The sequence below is a fragment of the Anas acuta genome, chromosome 2, assembly GCF_963932015.1.
Source record: "Anas acuta chromosome 2, bAnaAcu1.1, whole genome shotgun sequence".
Taxonomy (NCBI): domain Eukaryota; kingdom Metazoa; phylum Chordata; class Aves; order Anseriformes; family Anatidae; genus Anas; species Anas acuta.
The window spans coordinates 111,233,229-111,253,815 of record NC_088980.1 but is presented as its reverse complement, the minus strand read 5'-3'; the positions used below and the strand labels follow the sequence as shown (position 1 = coordinate 111,253,815).

Below are 20,587 nucleotides of genomic sequence, written 5' to 3'. Positions count from 1 at the left end.
ATTTAAATACATATATTTATACAATTGCAACATTTTTATTCTCATGTTTTTTGACTTCAAAGTTCAGATGGATCAAAAAAAAAAAAAAAAAACCAACAAAAAAAAACAAACAAGACATATGCCTGCATGCAAATGACATAGGGTGTTTTATTTTCTTTATTATTTGATTAATGAGGATATGTTGGAAAAAGAGTATCTTTTTTTCTCACTTGAGTGAATCTGTTCCCTGCTGCCTGTAAATGCTATTAGAAAAATCTCCATAGCAACTAATGGTGATGCTTGAGAAAAGTGTTCCCAAAGTTTCAGAAAAAGAAATAGATCATTAGTATCCCTTAGAAATAAGTATTTTGTTTATGTAGGTGGAGATAAGTGAAAGGTAGCAAAACCAGTAAATTTATCAGGGCACTGATGCCAGCAGATGCAAAAGCATGATGTGATTATTTTTGCAGTTACTTTGGTATTATTTTGGAGTCATTCTTGTACAGAGGGGAGAGATCTTTTTGTCTTCAGAGAATTTAGATGCTAGATTTGAATCTTGTTTATGATAGGACAGAGTCATTTATTTCAGGAATGTCTAAAGTAGTCAAACAAAACAAAACAAAACAAAAACAAAAAAAAAAAAACATTTTATTTTCCCATTGATGCATTATTAAGAATTATATCTAATATTGCAAATATTAATGTTTACATCACTTTTACAGTGGAAATAAAAATTACTTAAATGTTAAGGTCTTTTTTTGTTGGTGGTGGTGGTGGTGGTTTTTTTTTGTATGTGTATGTAAATAACTCTGATTGAGATGGTTTTGAACATCTTACATGGATTGTTGCTCATGCCAAAACCTGCTTACCAGTGCCACTAATACTACAGATCAACCTTCAAATTTCTTTATATATTATATACATGTATAACCTATATTTAACAGGTAAAACAGTATTCCAGGCAGTTATTAAGCCTTCTGGGTTAAAGTCATACCATGAGCATGAGGCAGGTAGAATTAGTTTTTTTTGACCTTTATAGAATAGAACAGTGCTTTCCCTGACTGTAGTAAAAGTCAGGGTCTCTTGCATCTTAGTGGATTTAGCTAAGACCTAAATGAGTATTCAGTGGATCCATCACACATAAAATGAAAAGATCCAAGTAATCTAAAAGGAGTACTGTTGCTTTTAAAGGAGGAAAGATTCCCTCTGCCAAAGAGAATATGATATCACTACTCAGTGATAAAGAAGCACTCTGCCTTAATTTGAAAGGACCTGCCTAATGAGCCATGCTTGGTTCCCTTTAGACAAATTTATTACTCTCACTTAACATGGACATCATTATTAATTAGGCAAGCAGGAATCATCCCATACTGTCAGCAGAGATGCTGGATTACCCTGAAGCTGGGTGTAAGCCAAAGACTTTCCTCACAGCTCATCCTTCAGCAGGGCTACTTTCCTTCCAGTAGGGAATTAGCATACTGCTACAAGCTTTGTGACTGTTCCTCTTCAGAGTCTATATTAATTCATATTGAGAACATCAAGGACAAATGGTACAGATGATCATTAACAGTATGAAAAAGTACTTACAAAATAACATGAAATTAGCTAATGTCCATCATTGACTAGTGAGTGTTAATAAAAATACAGGTTCAAAAGAGCTTTTGAACTGAATATAATATATTATAACTGAAGTAACTATTTTGTCAAAGTCAATTAGTGAAGATTCCTTCTTAATTCAGGCTTGTTTTTGGGACTCCTGACAAATTTATCCTAAACTTGCAGAGCTTAGGACAATTGTCAGTTGGATTCCTAAGACAAAATTTCATATTGCTACCTTTCCAAGGACATTTCAACAGCTGTCTTTTAACTTTGTATACATATTGTTTCCTACACCTATCCATAGTATAATTGAAAACATATTTAAATCTATGATATGGTATGTAGGTTTCACTTTTTACATACCTGAGCAGAAATGAAAACTTAAAGAAAGGTCAAAAGAAAGCAGAAGCAGTACTAAAGAGAGCCTTGCAGAGCCATCAAATTGTTTTTACACATAAAACAAAATACCACTAAGAAGGAAATTAATATCTCATTTGTATGGTGACAACTCATTGTAAACTAAAATATACCAAGCAAATATAGTTGACTGGAACTTTTCTTACCATTCACTTAACCATATAGATGGATATCAAAATCACATGTACATGCAGATCATCAAATTACAATTAATTTAAAAAAAATGAAATTTTTGTTCTGTGGAAAATTTTCATGTTGAATTTTGTTTTCATTCCAAATAAGAAAAGTTCCTGTAATATTTCAAATTATTTTTCTACACTATTTTCTGGTATGAAGAAGTTTTGTTTTGAACTTTATTTTTCATCTTTTTTATTACTTTGCATTACTTTGTTTTGTTAATGAGTATATATTGTTAATGAGTAGAGCTTAGGCATATGGTTTAGTGGGGACTGTTAGCATTAGGTCAGAGGTTGGACTCAATGATCTTGAGGTCTCTTCCAACCTAGAAATTCTGTGTGTGATTCTGTGTGTGATATTGTGTATGTTATCTGTCACAATCTGATGTAGTAGTTGAAATATTCTTTTTTTTTTTTGTATGTAAGTCACTGAGTATGCTATCAATGCATAGTATTGATTAAATCCTCTCAAAATCCAAGTATCATTTTAATATAGATATAGCAAAAATATGGCTTAATATCCCAAATCCAGTTCATCTTTCTTGTTTCATCTTCTAGGATTGATGAAATGCTTAATAAAATTTAGTACAATTACTGCTAGCAATATTGGTGATAAAATGCAAAAGCCTTTAATCAGTTCAAAAGACTGTTCTGAGATTTTTGCACTTTTCAAACACATTTTAACAGAGATCAGTGTCAGTATAGCTATTAACACTTTCATTTTGACAGTTTCTAAAAGAACTCAACACTTTTTCACAGCCAACATATTCTTCGCAATAGGAAAAAAAGACAGTGAACATGTGAGTCTTACAGTGTAATCAAACCTTAACTGTACCCAGCTAAACACAGGTAGGCATTCTGGAACCAAGAATTACACTTCCTTCCATTTAAAAACAGGGCCTGTTAGTTCAATTGTTCTTAGACAGTGATTCCTGTGATCCCACACAGTGCCATAGAATTGTTTCAAAAAATGCCAGTTTCAGGCACAGTTGATTTTTTTTTTTTTTTCCTATTGGCTATTGTTAAAAATAGTTGAAGATGAGGTTGAGGTATTTTTTAGTTTCATCCAAGGTATGAAGAACCTTCCCTGGGAATGATATGTATCTCATACATTAATTTTGTTAAACTCTGTGCTGAATAGGTCCTTCTGATTATGGACCAATAGATCTATTCAGTCAGGTGTAGCTCTAGGACTCTAATGACTTTCAGATTCCACTTAAGTCCTGTAAGGCAAGATGTACTGTTACCCTGTATGAAGTAGCTGTCCTTTCCTGGAGGAGTGAGCACTTTTATTCATCCAGTTCCTACTGATGGGGTTTGTATTATCAGGTGCTAGACATGTTTTATGTTGCTTCTCATACTCAAAAGATGAAAGGTTTGTCATGGTGCTGCTGTTCTATGCACTTTGAGGTTAAGCATGCAGTAGAACATAGCTGTTGTTGACAGCAACCTAGACATTATGAAAACCTGTTGTGAGTGGAATTGTTTAAAACTTTGTTTAATCTATAGTTTTAGGTGAAGGGCCAAGGAGGAGGGACAGAGATTATGAGACAAAAGTATTTGTCATAGGACACAGCATGTTGTTTATTCACATCTAACTAATTCAACTACATAGCCCTCTCAACACCTGGAAAAAGATGTTAATTTGGGAGAATATTTATTTTTGGAAATGCTGTTTTAAGATCTAACAACCTATGTTCATTATGTTTTTTCCATCCATTATTTAATTCTGTTGAGGTTAGGATTTGATAGAAGATAGGTAAAGAAGGAGATCACAGAATCACAGAATTGTCTAGGTTGGAAGAGACCTCAAGATCATCGAGTCCAACCTCTGACCTAACACTAACACATCCTCCACGAAACCATATCACTGAGTTCAACATCTAAATGTCTTTTAAAGACCTCCAAGGATGGTGACTCCACCACTTCCCTGGGCAACCCATTCCATTTGATCAAGATGATTGCTTCACAACTGTTGGGCTTTTAAAAATCTGAACAACTCAGTTTTGTCATGATGATTGCAAAGAGAGCTTGTGTTGCCTCTACAGCTGCTTTTTCTAGACACTAAAGCAATTTTGAACCAAGAGCATCCACGAGAGCATGCTATCCTAAACCTTGGGCAGGTCAGTCATATGTCCACTGAATGAAAAGAAAGGAGGAAAATAATGCATACTCTACCATTACCTACTTACCTGCCCAAGTGTAATAATTTCATAGAGATTCCTGTTTCATTTATTTCCTTTCTCTGACAGTTTAAAGTTCCTGGTTATCTGCCCCAGAGAGAGCTGGCTTGAACAATATAAGGCTTGTAACCACTAATTATGGTCCCCTTGGTTTATTCAAGTTGGTTATAACCAGATGATGCTGCTGTCCTGCAAGTCCGTCACTGATCTCAGCTGTGCTCTCTGCAACAGGGTAGCATTGTAGAAGTTGCACCCAAGCTACATATATCCAAATTTCCAGAACTGTTTGCAAGGACAGCTGGTGAGCCTGTGGTTTGTGACAGCTGCTTTACTGTAGTATGGACAACATTAATTAAAACTGCTTCTGCAAGTGCATTTTTCACAAGGATGAATTACATGCCAGAATTTTAGCATAAAGCATCCTCTACTTTTTCAGGAAAAGAAAAAAATAATAATTGAATAACATTTAAGTGATGGATTTCCTGACTAACTTTGTTATTTTTTGATATAGTGCCAATTACAAATGCTAGCAATCATTAAATGCTATATATTTCTGCAATCTGACATTTTCTGTATGTTGTTATGTTGAAAGTAATGCCAAAAGTAAATTCCTTCTCCACTTCCAAAGCCAGAAACCTAACCACTGGCTTCCAATATTGTCTCTAATGGTAATATGTAGCCATAGTCAAATTTCACAGTGGATTTTGTAAGCATCAGAAGTATGGATTTGATTTATCTAGTCTCCATAGGCAAAATAGATGGACTTATCAAATGCTTAAATAAATCCTTTCAGACTAGCATGGGAGAGTCAAATAGGTCAGAGAAGCTGATCTTTGTATTCTCGTGTGAATAGAAAGTAGTTGCCTTTTTCTATAATTTATCTAATTTAAAGGCATATAGCTGATAACAAGTGATTTTTTAAGATATTGAAAAATATGCCAGATATGCTGTTTTTCTGTACCACCCTGAATATTGGGGTCCTGTTTAAAATTCTTTGAGGTGTCAATGTTTAGTCCAAAACTTATTTTCAGTTCCTCATCCCTCATTAGTTATTACAGTGTGGCAACATTAAAAATGTCATTTAGACATGCTAGGTTTGGAGCATGGATGTTTGCAATAAAAAATAGTTGATGTATGCCAGATTATATAACTTCAGGTTTTCATCAGGACAGTGATCTACTGGATCGTCGGAAACATTGTTTTGGTGTCCAGTCTGAATCTGGAGAAGATCTTTACTTTTCTGTGGAATTAGAGTCTGACCTAACTCTATGGGAAAAAGCCTTCCAGACTGCAACTTTTTTAGAAGTTGAAAGAATACAGGTGAGAACAACTGCCATAATGATTACCTTTTGGTACATTAACATGTAATTTAAGAAATTCTCTGGCCTCCTGGATCTCTCAAATTATTATTATTTTATGTATGTAATTTTGTACCTCCTTTTAATGTTCCCAAGCACCTTGCAATCTAAAGTTCAGAAGAGACCAACTCTGAGTTATGGCTAGATGACATACAGCTGTTTAACTAAAGTTCATGGACAAAAGAATATGAACAATGTATAGATCAAGGAAAGAAAGAAAAAAAAGCTATTTAGATACTCTTACTGTCTTATATGCTACTTCATGTGTTATTGGACAATGTAACAACACCTTGCATGAATCAAATTGTCCTTGCAATAAGCAGGAGTGAGAGTACACTGAGAGTGCTAATTGGTGTAAGATGCACCTCTGATCTTTATTCTTTTTCCACATTTTTCTCATTTTTTGGGTATCTACTCAATTGTCAGTTGACAGAGCAGAGTTGGATGACATTCCGGTAGAGATTACTAATGGATTTCTTACTGAATATCAGACTGGTTATATTTACAGATAACCATTCTTTCTCATGTGGAAAAAAAGAAAAAAAGTATTTTGATTTACAATAGGAGGAAAAAAACCCACACAATTATAATTCACCTAATCCTAATGGTTATTTTAATGTTCAAATCATAAATAATACCTATTGATGGAACAATTTTAGTTGAGGTTGCCATGAGTTCTTCTGTACACACTACTACAAAAATCATATTAATGTATTACCCTGTGCAAATATTGGCTAATATTCAATTTCCATTAACTCATTTTCTGCATCCTCCTGTGAACACAAGCATGACATATTTGTTATTATTATTATTATTTGTTATTATTATTGTTGTTTTATTATTATTGTTATTAATATTGTTATTTAGACAACAGTTATTTTACTAAAATTCTGTTTTATGCAGTCATTCATATGAATATTTGCATTTCATATGAATGATAATCCAGCTTTGTGCAGGTTTATCTTACTATGCAATGATACAATTTGGAGAATATAACTGCAGGTTAAAACTGCCATTCAAAATTATTCAAATGTGTTGCACGTTATGCCATAATCATACAAATAATAGCAGTATTTCTCAACTAGTATAAATTGACATTAACCTCTGTTGAGGTTAATTGGTGCCCTATTCTGATATATTTCTAAAGATGTGTCATCATAACTATGTAAGCAATTCTATCTAAACCTCATTTATAGCTTCTGCCAGGCCTATATCTTAAACAAAAATTAGACAGACAGGTCTTTTCTTTTTAGGAAATAAATATATTACAGGAGAGCGTGGTGGTTTTACCCATCTGGCAGCTGAACTCCACCACAACCATTCGCACACTGCCCCTCCTCAAAGGAAAAGGGGGAGAAAATAGAATGAAGAGGGCTCAAATGTTATGATAAGAACATGGAGATCACTCAACAATTATCATCACAGGCAAAACAGACTCAGCATGGGGAGAATAGAGAAATGTATTAGCTATTACTATCAAGCTAGAGAAGTGAAAAACAGAAAACAAACTAAACCACCTTCCCCTCATCCACCCTATCCTACCTTCTCTCTCCAAGCAGTGCAGGAGAACAGGGAACCGGGGCTGTGGTCAGTCCCTGACACTCTCCACTACTCCTTCTCGGTCACTCTTTGCCCCTGCTCCACGTGGGGTACAATTTATAATTCTTACAATTTATAATTCTTTCCGGAAGTTAAACTAGGTGTTATTGAGGGAGTAGAGTATAAAGAACATAATACTTTGGGTTGTCTCCTTCAGCCTTTGACCTGCTGAATTATTCATAAACTCAATTTAAGGTTCTGTACTGTGTGAACAATAAATGAATGCTGAAATATATTCTTTTGGGAAGGAGATGCTTCAGTTTTGAAAAGTTGTGAGGTGGTTTTTTGTTGTTGTTGTTGTTTGTTTTTGTTTGTTTTTCCCCTGCTGTTAGTTTGTTTATTTATTTATTTAAGGAGTGGTATGAGAGAAACCAGAAATCAAAGCCAAACTTTCACAATAATTTTTTTTAGCAGTCATTCTTAAAGTTTTAAAATGTATGCTAAATATATATGAACTTTTCATGAACTTTTGTGAATGAAATTATATAAACTTAATAATCAAGTCTCCTAGGAAGAATTTCTTCACAGAATCAGCTACTTCACTGGTAATCTGTGCCTTACAATGCAGTTTCTTCCCAACAATACTGATATTGTGCTGAAGTAGATGATAGTTCTCAACAAGCTGTGCACTGCCTTGCAGAAAGAACCTGCAGTCTGGGAAGTGCGTAACTTTTTCAGAGCTGCATTGAGCCCAGGCAGATATGTCTTGCTTCTCATAAATGTTATCTTCCCAGCGAGGCTTCTCACCCGGGCACAGAGCTACGCTTAAGCCATGCTCTTCCAGAGATAGCCATGCCATCTCAGTGTGGAGCTGCAAAGTACGTTGTAGGTTAGACTTCTGCTGTTGAGATGGGAGGCCAGGTGATGGTGATACATATTTTAAATCTGAGATACTGTCTCCTTGAAAAATTTCAATTCTAAGTAAAGGCTATTCTAAATGTCTTGAATGTCTGCAAATAAAAATGTGTATGGGTTATGTATCTTGTAGGAAATTGCCAAAGTAAATCTACAAAACCACTCTTTTTTTTTTTTTTTTTTTTTTTTCTGAATTGAACATTTTTGCATGATAAACACTGATGAACAGTCTTTTCTTCTGAGATGTTGCCAAAGGCAATATCATTTTGTTTTCTAGGATTTAGGATCAAAGTATATATTTAACTGATAAACTGATTTAGGATCAAAGTTTACATTTTCATAGCAGTTTTATAGTATAGCTGCTCCAAGAAAAAACATGCCCACTTTTATTTGCTACTCTGAATGCAAATACCATATGACTGTGATACCACAGAGTTGAACCATTGATTTTATAATTTAAAAAATCTTCATTTTTTTGTGCCTTAAAAATTATGATGTGTACCCCTGTACTGTGTAAATTCAGATATTATACACGTAGTGAAGTACATGAAGTTCTTTCAGTGTTGGAAAAGAATAGACCAGTCCCTTTTCCACCAGCAATAGGAAACCTTTCATTTACTGAGGGATGGTTATAGCTTTAAATCACCTTTGTTGGATCACATAATAACATATGATTTGCTGTTACTCAGCAACAGTGCAAAACCATCTTGTAAAGTACATGCCATTGATTGTTTTCACTTCTGAGCAATAGATCATAATCAATCTATAGACTTGAATTAAGCATTGCACTTGTGTTCCACTGATGGCTAGCAGTGTCCTTAAGCTTAAATAATAGACATCACTGAATTTGAAATTTTCACTCTAGAGTGCCAAGGTGTGTGCACAAAGATTATCCAAAAACTGTTTGTGTGTAGTTGAGACTCTATCTGTGAAAGCAATTCATGCAAATAGTTCAGTTCCAGAAAAAGAAATCTATATTCAAGAGTGAAAAAGTAAATTTGAAAATAACCAAAGATGACATATAGCTATGAACTTTTCCATTATCCTTCTTTATGATCACTGGAATGTCTATTTCAGCTCTTAGGTGCAGTAAATGCACATTTCAGGATCTCGTGTTCTGACATAGACCACTCAGGATCCAAAATACCCACTCAAAGTAAAGGCCTCTGGTTTATACTTGACATCAAAAGACCCAAATTAATAATGGATACCTTTTTAATTCTGATAGTGTAGTTAGTCACATTGTATCCATGATAATAGTATATAGAATAATAGTAATATATATATATATATATTATTATTATTATATTTTTTTTTACATAGAACAATTAAAGTCTTTGTTCTCGATTGGTATATATATGATGTCTAGAGCAAGATTGAAAGAATATAACTATAATTACATTTTATCCAGAGGGTAACTTTTTATAAAATACAAATAATTTATTTTACAACTTACTTAAAAAATTGAAAATGTTTTAAAATTTTCACATTCTTTTATGGTGAACAATGCAAGCTTAAAATTTTGTACCTGAAGTCAGTCTTCAGGAAAAGAAATACTTTCGATCCTGAAAATATCATAGATGTCTCACAACATGTATTGAAACATAATGTTATGGAAATAAGTAGTTGCAAATGTTTTAAAAAATCATTTAATGAGAAAGTATTTCAAGATTTTAAGATTTCTCATAGAAACCTTTGGGATGTATTGATCCACTAGCGACAGTATAAAAAGCATTTCATAAGATTATGTCAATATGGTCTTAAACTATCCTTTTCACTGAAATTTATTACAACACGGCATACAAAATTTTACAAATACTTTTTCTTTTTTCCTAAAAAGATGAATATTGCAATATTACAGGAAGTTATTGGATTCCAAAGTGAATATGAAAGTTCAAGAACAATGAAACGTTCCTTTTAGCAGTTGTTGTTGGTAAACCGCTGAGGTAATTCTGATTCCAATTTATTTTTTCCTAAATGAAAGCAAAGCCTCTTTTTACACTTCTTAGAAATCTGATATAAATCCTCTGATTTAAGATATACCTGCAGTAAATTTGCCTTTTTACACACATTTTTTTTTTTCCCAAATATTATTTTTGAGATATATGCGCATTAAAACAAAGACAAAGACATTCTGGTCCTAGCAAGAAATTGAAGAAATATGTTCCATGTTAACTGCCTTCTCTGATTTTCCTTTTACAGTGCAAGACATATGCCTGTGTTTTGGAGAGTCATCTTATGGGACTTACTATTGACTTCAGCATGGGTTTTGTCTGTTTTGATGCTGCCACAAAGGTACTGGTCTAAGACTTTTTACATTATGCTCATATAATTCCTCCTCATTTCATATACTTTGGGATAAATAGTAAATCTTTTTAGTGTTGTAATGGATCATCTTATGTCAACTCTTGTGCTTTAGTTTAAACTTGGGGTGACTTCTAAATTATGTAAGAAGCTGTATTCTGTTATGTGTGTGTTACTGAAAAGTCAATGCCAATGTCAACTTGAGACAAAGTCTTCATTCTTTAATTTCACATGAAAGCCCAGACTGATTCAGTTTGATATTTCTTCCACTGTTGCATCCTGTTTTTTGAGAGGAAATAATCTTCTTGGATTCAAGGTGATATATAAGCTTTAAAATTTTCCTGTTGCATGATTATGTGTGTGTTATTACAGCAATTCCCAATACATATTTTTAGACGTTTTTCTTCAGTTGTCCATAAAAAAGAGAAATGTAATCATACAGATGTTTGTGTTGAATTATACTTCTACTGCCTCTGCCAGCATTGTGCAGGATACAGAAGGACAGCCATTCAATTCAACCACTGTCTGTCTATCTCATGTTTTTCCTGTCAGCCTTAAAAATGCTCTTTACAATTGGTGAAACAATTTTCTATGTCAAGTAATTAATATGCCATCAATTTCTACATTAAATTAATGTAGGTTCAAAACTCAGTAAAGTCACTGATGACATAAGTTTGTTTGCATTTGCACTAATTGCTAAAAAGTACTGAAATGTAATCAAGTTTTATTGCTGCAATCTAGACACTACTAGACACTGCTGTTATGGAAGAACATGAAATATTTTTTTCTGAGTTTCACTTCTCTTCAGTTCCTGTTTTTGTTGGAGATGCTATAGATGACAGTTCCCATTAACAATTGTTAAAAATGCCCTTGTCTTTCCAGTACATGCTTCTATCGTATAGCTTAAGTCTGAACATGTTAGTCCACTGATCAGCATTTTATTCTTCCCACTTCAATCTGCTGTTCGCACAAGGTGTGGTGAATTTGAAACTCAAATTCTTGTGTATATATATATATATATATTTTGTCAAGCAAATAGTCTTATATGATTCATCAGTGGAATACATGACTTTCAACTTGGGAGGAATTACGTAAAAGATCAGTGCAACAGAACTAAAATACAGTTCAAAAAAGATTGTATAGGTTTCCCCAAAATTCTCCAGTAATACTATAGCAATGCTTTTGTATGAAGTTGATTTGCATCTCCTCTAAAGCTCTTGCACAGCTCTGATTCTGGTAAGACTTTTGAAGACATTATGTACAGTACAAACGCAGACCAAATTTAAAGTTGAAAAGTATAAACACAATTGCCTTTATACATGTAAACATGGCTGAATGGTGTGGTACTCCTTCTGTATGTCCTCAGGAAATGTATGGTGGATTTCCAGATATAGAAAAAAGCTGTAGTAAGGATATAACTTCACTGTGCTGCTTTCTTAAATAAGTCTCTACTTCTTTCCAGTCATACAAAATTTCTGGAGACATTGTTGAACAATGTTACTTATAATACAGATTCTCCTTTGCTCTTTGCCAAATACTAATTTATTTATTTATTATTTGATAACCAAAAACAGAACAGTATTTCAAATATTAAAATTGACTACTGAAACAGTGAGGCAATCGTTAGCTTTGACAACAGATTTGCACTTAGCTATTCTGCCCTCTTCTTCTTGCTACCCCATGCTCAGCTATTCTGCCCTCTTCTTCTTGCTACCCCATGCTCCCCCACCTGCTCACATGGGTATTATTAAAAATACATGATGAACTCCAACGATAAAATAAATGCATCAGAAAATTGCAATTTAACTTACACTTCAAGCCAGAAGAGGTCTGACTAGGTAGCTAGGTAGTGTTTCAACCCTGCCTGGTAGAAACACTACTTTCTTCCCTTCTCAAACTAAAACCACAGTGCACAACAAAGTATCAGAAGATCCACAACGCAAGACAACTGGAATTAAGCTTTGGTGACTTGAAGACCAGAGTAAAGCTAAGAAGGAATTTTCCATCTTCCAGGTCTCTCAAACTTGAGGAAGGACCTTAATGCATTATAAAAATATGAGTCAATTTTACTCAGTTTCCTCTTCCCCTTGTCTTTAAAGTCATGAAACCACAGAATGAAGATGATCCTTCTGGGGTGGCATCCAAGCTCGGCATCCAAAAAGTTCTGTAATTTTAAGCCAAGCACTAACCATATTTAGTGGGATTTTGAGATCTAAATACAGTTGAAGCAGTACATGTTTAACCTGGACATGAAAGGGTAGCACACGTGTGGTGGAATTTCCTTCAGGATGGGAAGGACTTCATAGGCATTATGTGGACAGAAGAGACAAGGATGCAATACTTCACAAATAGGAGGAAAGACATTTTTTATTGTAGTGAATGGACTGTTGTGGCAAGAAAAAAAGTAGTGCATCATCTGCAATTGACAGACTGTATTGGTCCTACTTCTTCTCACCTTCTACCATTGCAGTGGATAAATGCCCACTAAACACTTCCATACAGACTGAAGGGAGGAGCAGGGGACTACTGCTGATCTGTCAAATTCATCCAAAGAAAAGGAGCTGTACGTTGCAGCAGGAGTGATTTCCACTGAAAAATAATTTTTTAAAAATCCCATTTTTCAAAATTACACTTATCTCCTAGTTTTCCTTCCACCTTTGCCACCAGTGCTGTCCATGTTTTCTCTGTTTTTCTTGTTTGCATTTGAGACTGATAAAATAAAAATTGCTTTACTGCTTGCTAGTTTTTCTTATAAAAGTGGGTTTTACTTTCCTGCATGGAAGGAGAAACTAACACTTGTAAAGCTTAGGCCTCAGTACACAGGGAATCTTGACAGTTTCAGGGTTTGTTTTTTCTTTGATACAGAAAAACAGTCAAGCAGAGAGCACAGTTTATGATAAAGGCACTGTGTTAAAAATGCATGATCATTTAGCACACATACCAGAGAAAGGCCACATGCTAATCCAATTTAATGAGTACCTAAATAAGAAAACCATTACTTACTCTCCATCATTTTATGGAAAGATAAAGGGTGCAATTTTCTGAGCCAAAAATTTGTTTACATATTTTCATTATCATGATGGCAGGTGTAGGTTGTGGTTGTGTCTTGGCTGGTAATGTTGTTTGAGAGTACTGCTAAATGTGTGTAAACTAAAATATAAACTAGAAATGTTTAGTTACATAAACTAAAAATAGTATTTCTCCACCTATGAAGGAGTTCATATGAAGCAGGAGTTCAAAATTGCTTTGCAAATAAAGAAGTGAAAAAAAAAAAAAAAGTGGAAACTGGTTTGTAGGACAAGGAAAACATGAATAAAATTTAAATTGTTAGCAGAGCTTAGGGATATGGGGGATATGGTTTAATGGGGACTGTTAGTGTTAGGTCAGAGGTTGGACTCAATGATCTTGAAGTCTCTTCCAACCTAGAAATTCTGTGATTCTGTGTGATCAATATCTTATGAATACATACATATCCATCTGTAAATTAAGACTGTATGAATGTCCTAGCAATTTTCAATTGAATTAACAAACTCAGGATTAAAGACAAAAATGCTACTTAAAATATCATACTGGTCATGAAAGAAGAAAAAAAAAATATCGAATTGCTTATAAATAGTATGATTTTTTACACTTAGTATTTGGAAAAAGAAAATCTGTACAAACTATTATCTTTCATAAGTCACTGTAGTACAGAAATCGTGTTAGGTCATGGATTTAATCATTCCCAAAATACACCTATAAATAGAACTTCTGAATAAATTGGTTGCCAGTAGCAGTTATGACTCTTTTGCTACATGTTCACTCTATTGTTTTCCCATTACTCATACCAAATTCTCCTCTTTGAGTTAGGGCTGAACTTTAAGCCATATTCTATAGACTTTAGAGTTCAATGTCAGGTAACTCTTTCTGTCTAGCTTTTACTATTTGCAGAATACTACTAGAGTTACAAAATATTTTAATGAAGTTGAAGAGGTCTTGGACAAGTACTTGGAGGAGAGATCATTAAATCAGACTATCATCAAATGGACAAGCAACATTAGTTTTATGAAATCTTCTGATCTGCAGATATTTGGAAGTTGCGAGTGAGTTAGAAGGAGATACTATATAGACATTTCTTCCTTTTAGTCTTCCCTACATGTTGGTTTGTGATCATTCTCAGGAACAAGATACAGGGATAGATGCACCTTTTCTATAAACCTGTATGACATTTCTTAGCATTCTCAAGAATAACTATCACCCAGTTACCTCTAAAATGAGACTTCCGCTGTTAAATGACAGCTGAGATAACTATGCTTGAAGAAATGAGATTGATAAAATTAGCATTGATGTTTAAAAAATTCTTAATCTACCATACTCTGAAAAAAATCATCTGAATAATTGAAAAAAATAGTCTGGCTAATATGAAGAGAAAACCTCCAGGGCAGACTTACCAGTTACAACAATTAGAATCATAAAATCATAGAAACATTTATTATATAATCAGAATCATTATCATGAACTAGCTTTTCAGTACAAGAGCTACATGGAACTACTGGATCAAGTTCAGAGGAGGGCTGCTAAGATGATTAGAGGACTGGAGCACTTGTTGTATGAGGACAGGCTGAGAGAACTGGGCCTGTTTAGCCTGGAAAAAGAAGGCTGAGGAGAAACTTCATCAATGTGTATAAATATCTGAGGGGAGGGTGTCAAGAGGATGGAGCCAGTCTCTTTTCGGTTGTGCCCAGTGACAGGACAAGAGGCAATGGGCACAAACTGAAGCACAGGAGGTTTCAGCTGTGTGTAAGAGGACACTTCTTTACTGTGAGGGTGAAAGAGCACTGGAACACGTTGATCAGAGAGGTTGTGGAGTCTCCTTCTCTGCAGATATTCAAATCCTACCTGGATGCCATTCTGCACAATGTACTCTAGGAGATCCTGCTCAGAAGGGAGGTTGGACTAGATGATCTTCAGAGGTCCCTTCCAACCTTGGCCATTCTGTGATTCTGTGACTACATTTTCACCATTTTCCGTTACTCTTAATTCATTCTATCTGCAAAGTGTGTGGACCTATACATATATATTTTTTCTAGATTTAAATATGGTGAGGCTGAGCTGGCACATCCTCATTTAGATTCCTTGCTCTGTGTCTTAGAACTTTACTAAGCTGCACTCATCATCAGAAAGAAATGCCACAGCAGTATTTGAGGTATGCTTTATGTTTTTCTTTTTCCAGCTTTTCTGTCAGTCATTGCAGTTATTGGTTTCAATTAGCATCCAGTTACTCCTCCTCAAGAGTGTCAGAGTTAGGCTGTCTCACAGAGACTTCTGCACCAAGTATCTTCTGTTTCATAGTATGGATGATGAAGAAAAGAAGCCTGGTACATTGGAAACTATTACAATGGTCAGAGGCACCCAAGAATTTGTATGTACTTAATATTTGACTTTAACAGTATTTTAAAGTAATTCAAAATCATGGCACATAATCGTTATATATTTATCATGACTGAACCTGTAGATGAAGGCTGGGGGAGCAGTCTCCTACTGTAAGCGAAAGGCAAATTTGAGACCACCTGATTAAAATGAACAGGGGGCCTGATGACATGCAAACCCAGGGTCCTGATGAAACTGGATGATGCAGATGCCAAGCCTCTCTCCATCATGTTTGAAAAGTCCCAACAGTCAGATGAAATCCCTGGTGACTGGAAAAAGAGACACATCACTCCCATTTTTAGAAAGGGTATAAAGCAGGACCCAGGGAACTACAGACTGGTGAGCCTTACCTGAGCCTTACCTCTGTGCCCAGGAAGATCAAGATCTTCCTGGAAGCAATGTCAAGGCAAGTGCAACGAGGTGATCCAAGACAGCCAGCGTGGCTTCACCAAAGGCAAATCGTGCCTGACCAATCTGGTGGCTTTCTGCGATGGAATAACTTCATCAGTTGACAAAGGAAGACTGACCGATGTCATCCACCTGGACTTCTGCAAGGCATGAAGCCTTTACCTGGTGCCACATAACATCGTGATCTCCAAATTGGAGAGATATGGTTTTGATGAGTAGACCATTCAAAGGATAAGGAATTGGCTTGAAGGCTGCACCCAGAGCTCATGGCTTTATGTCCAGGTGGAAGCAGGTGATGAGTGGTGTCCCTCAGGGGTCTGTCCTGAGACCAGTACTGTTTAATGTCTTTATCAATGACATAAACAGTGAGGGTGCATAGAGTACACCCTCAGCAAGATTGCCAATGCCACTAAGCTGGGTGGTGCATTCAATACAACAGAAGGCAGGGATAACATCCAAAGGGACCTGGACAGGCTGGAGAAGTAGGCCCATGTGAACCTAATGAGGTTCAACAAGGCGAGTGAAAAGTGCTGCACATGGATCAGAGCAATCCCAGACAGGAGTACGGACTGGGAGAAGCACTCATTTAGAGCAGCCCTGCTGAGAAGGACTTGTGGATTCTGATGGATGACAAGCTTGACATGAGCCAGCAGTGTGTGCTTGTAGCCCAGAAGGCCAACTGCATACTAGGCTGCTTCAACAGAGGCTGGAGCATGTTTCCGATGAAAAAAGAGCTGGGGATTTTCAGCTTGGAGAAGAGGAGGCTCCAGGGAGACCTCATTGAGGCTTTTCAGTACTTAAAGGGGGCTTAAAAAAAGATGGAAAGCATATGTATATATATTTTTTTTATTTTTATTTTTTTGCTCTGGCAGACAATGACAGTAAAAGGGGGAATGGTTTTAAATTAAAAGAAGGGAGATTTAGACTAGATGTTAGGAGGAAATTCTTCACTCAGAGGGTGGAGAGGCACTGGAACAGGTTTCCTAGAGAAGCTGTGGATGCCTCATACCTGGAATTGTTCAACACCAGGTTGGATGGGGTCTTGACCCACCTGATCTCGTGGGTGGAATCCCTGGCCATGGGAGGGGTGTGAAATAGATGATCTTTAAGGTCCCTTCCAACCAAAGCTGTTCGATGGTTCTATGATTCTGTGTAGACCCCAATGTTATAATCACCAAATGAAATTCTTTGTGATGGTTTATGTTAGGTATGGACATATACATAGACTATGAGAAGTGTCTATGAATAAGGTTTTGAGCCAGTGTAGCTACCTCAACAATTAAGGGTGGACATAGATAGATCAATAGATCCAAAAGCCTAAGACTTGTTTAAAACAGTTCATCTAACTACTATTCTGAAGGTGATACAATGTGTAAAAGTATTTAATCAGATGGCATTCAATAACTTATTTTTGACATGCTTCTCGCAAAAATTGGCTACTCTCCAATCATAGATGTATGCTGATGTATATACATAGACATATATATACATATTTTATATATATTACATATATATGATATATATTTCTGTTTAAACTGACATATTCATTACAATTGTTCTCCATACTGTGCATATTTACATTATATCTTGTAAAAAAAGTTTGTGTTTATGTGAGTGTACAGTAAAATGTACCTACCTATGCAAAGTGCTGTCTGCACTCCACCACATTTACTGCTCATTAAAGTGGCAGACAGAAATGCACATTTGTCAGAAGAGAAAAAAATCATGCCTTGAAGGAATGAAAATAAATTAAAGTGCTGCTAAGTTATATGATGATGCTGATGATGCTAGACCAAAGTAACAGAAGGCTCCATAATAGCCCACAAGTTGCATAACAACGAAGCTCAGTGTACCTATTTCCCTTTTCTCTCAAATGCATTGCACACTTCATCAAAAAAGAGAATACACTGTAAGCAATGAACAACATTACAAATATATTTTTTTCTTTTTTCTTTTTTTCTTTTTTTTTTCTTTTTTCATACAAAATATCTACTATATAACATAGAACAGAATTTCTTTGAATTTCTGTAGGAGCAAACCGTCTTTTCTAAGGATACATACCTGAAGGTCTGTCCATTCATTCAGCTAATATAGATACCACATATTGAAATAAAAATGTATCAAAACCAAACAAACAAAAAACTTGATTTGTTACAAACAGTGTTCATAAATAGAGAAGACAGAAGGATACTCACTTCAGGTTAAAGATTTAATAATGTAACTCTTGTGAACAAATATTTATTCCAGGCTTAGAAATTGAAATGCTGAATAAACAGCTACTATAGCTTTGATGTAAACAGTCAAGCATAGTTCATACAGTCATGCTTCATACCTAAGAAGCAAACAAATGTTGGTAGATCATCCATCAGTACTAATCATATAAACTCTAGCCTTAACATTCAATGTAACTTCAGCAATTGATAAGTTCATTTATCAGGGATGACTTTCTTGCTGTTTTCCTTTGTCTCATTTTTATTCTTTATCCTCTGCATCCTCCTTTTCCTTTCCCTTTACAGTTAGAAAGCCACAGCAGTTGACAACAGAAATTACCTTGGACCATAATTCTTTTGAAGTAGACACTCCAGAGATTTGTAACACAGCAGAACTGAGCATGACCAAGATCTTAATCCTGCTCTGTTCCCTTCAGTTCCCTACTGCTGCTGTCAGCATGACTAAAGTGTCACTTTGCAAGGATGCAATCTTTCTCAGTTTGATATGAGACAAACAGCTAAATTAAGGTGTATCCCAGGTGATCAAAGACCCAATTACCTTTATTCTTGAAAATGGAGATCCACAGGGCATCTGCACTTGATTTAGTTTGACTTGTAGGAGTATCACTTATTTTAGTCAGATGAGAAAAAAAAATAGCTTGAAAGGTGTCCACTGAAATCTAGAATAATTCTGTAATATATGCAGTATAAAAGTTGCCTTAGAAAGCTGAAGGGAAGCATAATTTAATCAGTGAGAGTGTCAAGAAAAAAAAAGGCAATGGTGGAAAATAAAGCTCCAGTTTGTGAAGATATGAAGGAAGAGGTGACTCAATTTGTGGTGAATAGAGTCAAATCCAGCTGGAGGCCAGTCACTAGTGGCATCCCCCAGGGCTCTGTGCTGGGGTTGGTCCTCTTTAATATCTTTATCGATGATCTGGATGAGGGCATTGAGTGCACCCTCAGTAAGTTCGCGGATGACACCAAGTTAGGTGCGTGTCGGCCTGCTCGAGGGTAGGAAGGCTCTGCAAGAGGATCTGGATAGGCTGGACCAATGGGATGAGGTCAACTGCATGAAGTTCAACAAGGCCAAGTGCTGGGTCCTGCTCCTGGGGCGCAATAACCCCAAGCAGAGCTACAGGCTGGGAGATGAGTGGTTGGAGAGCTGCCTGGCAGAGAAGGACCTGGGAGTGATGGTGGACAGACGGCTGAATATGAGCCAGCAGTGTGCTCAGGTGGCCAAGAAGGCCAACGGCATCCTGGCTTGTATAAGGAGCAGTGTGGCCAGCAGGGCCAGCAGTGGCCGCATCTCAAGTAAAGGTCTGGAGAACAAGTCCTACGAGGAGCAGCTGAGGGAGCTGGGCTTGTTCAGCCTGGAGAAGAGGAGGCTCAGGGGCAACCTTATTGCTCTCTACAGATACCTTAAAGGAGGCTGTAGCGAGGTGGGGGTTGGTCTGTTCTCCCACCTGCCTGGTGACAGGATGAGGGGGAATGGGCTAAAGTTGCGCCAGGGATGTTTTAGGTTGGATGTTAGGAAGAACTTCTTTCCCGAAAGGGTTGTTAGACATTGGAACGGGCTGTCCAGGGAAGTGGTGGAGTCACCATTCTTGGAGGTCTTTAAAAGACATTTAGATGTTGAACTTAGTGATATAGTTTACTGGAGGACTTGTTAGTGTTAGGTCAGAGGTTGGACTCGATGATCTTGAGGTCTCTTCCAAACTAGAAATTCTGTGATTCTGTGAAGAGACAACAAAATTTTTTATTAAAACTAGCATTTGAAAAGTGACCTCTGAAATTCACTTTCTTAACAAGCTTGTATTTACTTCATCATTTACAGGTGATCTGAGATGTAGCTTTCTAGCCATTTTAAAATACTGATAGACTTCCGTTTTTTTTCCAAGTATCCTGCTGAAGACCAAACTTCTTTTGCTACTACATAATAGAACCTCTTTGATTCATGCCAATGAAGAGTCCAGAGAAAATCCATATTTGGTAATGTGCATTGAGAGGTGAAATGTTTCAGTTGCAGTGTGAGGTGCAAACACTATTTCACGAGCTCAGTAAGTGTACGTTGTCTTCTTGTAAGAAGAGAA

General features: G+C 36.0%; 1 protein-coding gene across 4 annotated transcripts in view; it reads left to right on the top strand.

Annotated features, from left to right (window-relative positions):
- SNTG1 (syntrophin gamma 1) overlaps positions 1–20,587 on the top strand; it is a 343,053-nt gene that overhangs the window by 301,450 nt on the left and 21,016 nt on the right. For all 4 annotated transcript variants that reach the window (XM_068671708.1, XM_068671707.1, XM_068671705.1 and 1 more), the window contains 2 exons: positions 5,522–5,674; positions 10,369–10,461. In XM_068671708.1, coding sequence (XP_068527809.1) covers positions 5,522–5,674; positions 10,369–10,461 — 246 coding nt within the window. The remainder of the gene's footprint in view (positions 1–5,521; positions 5,675–10,368; positions 10,462–20,587) is intronic.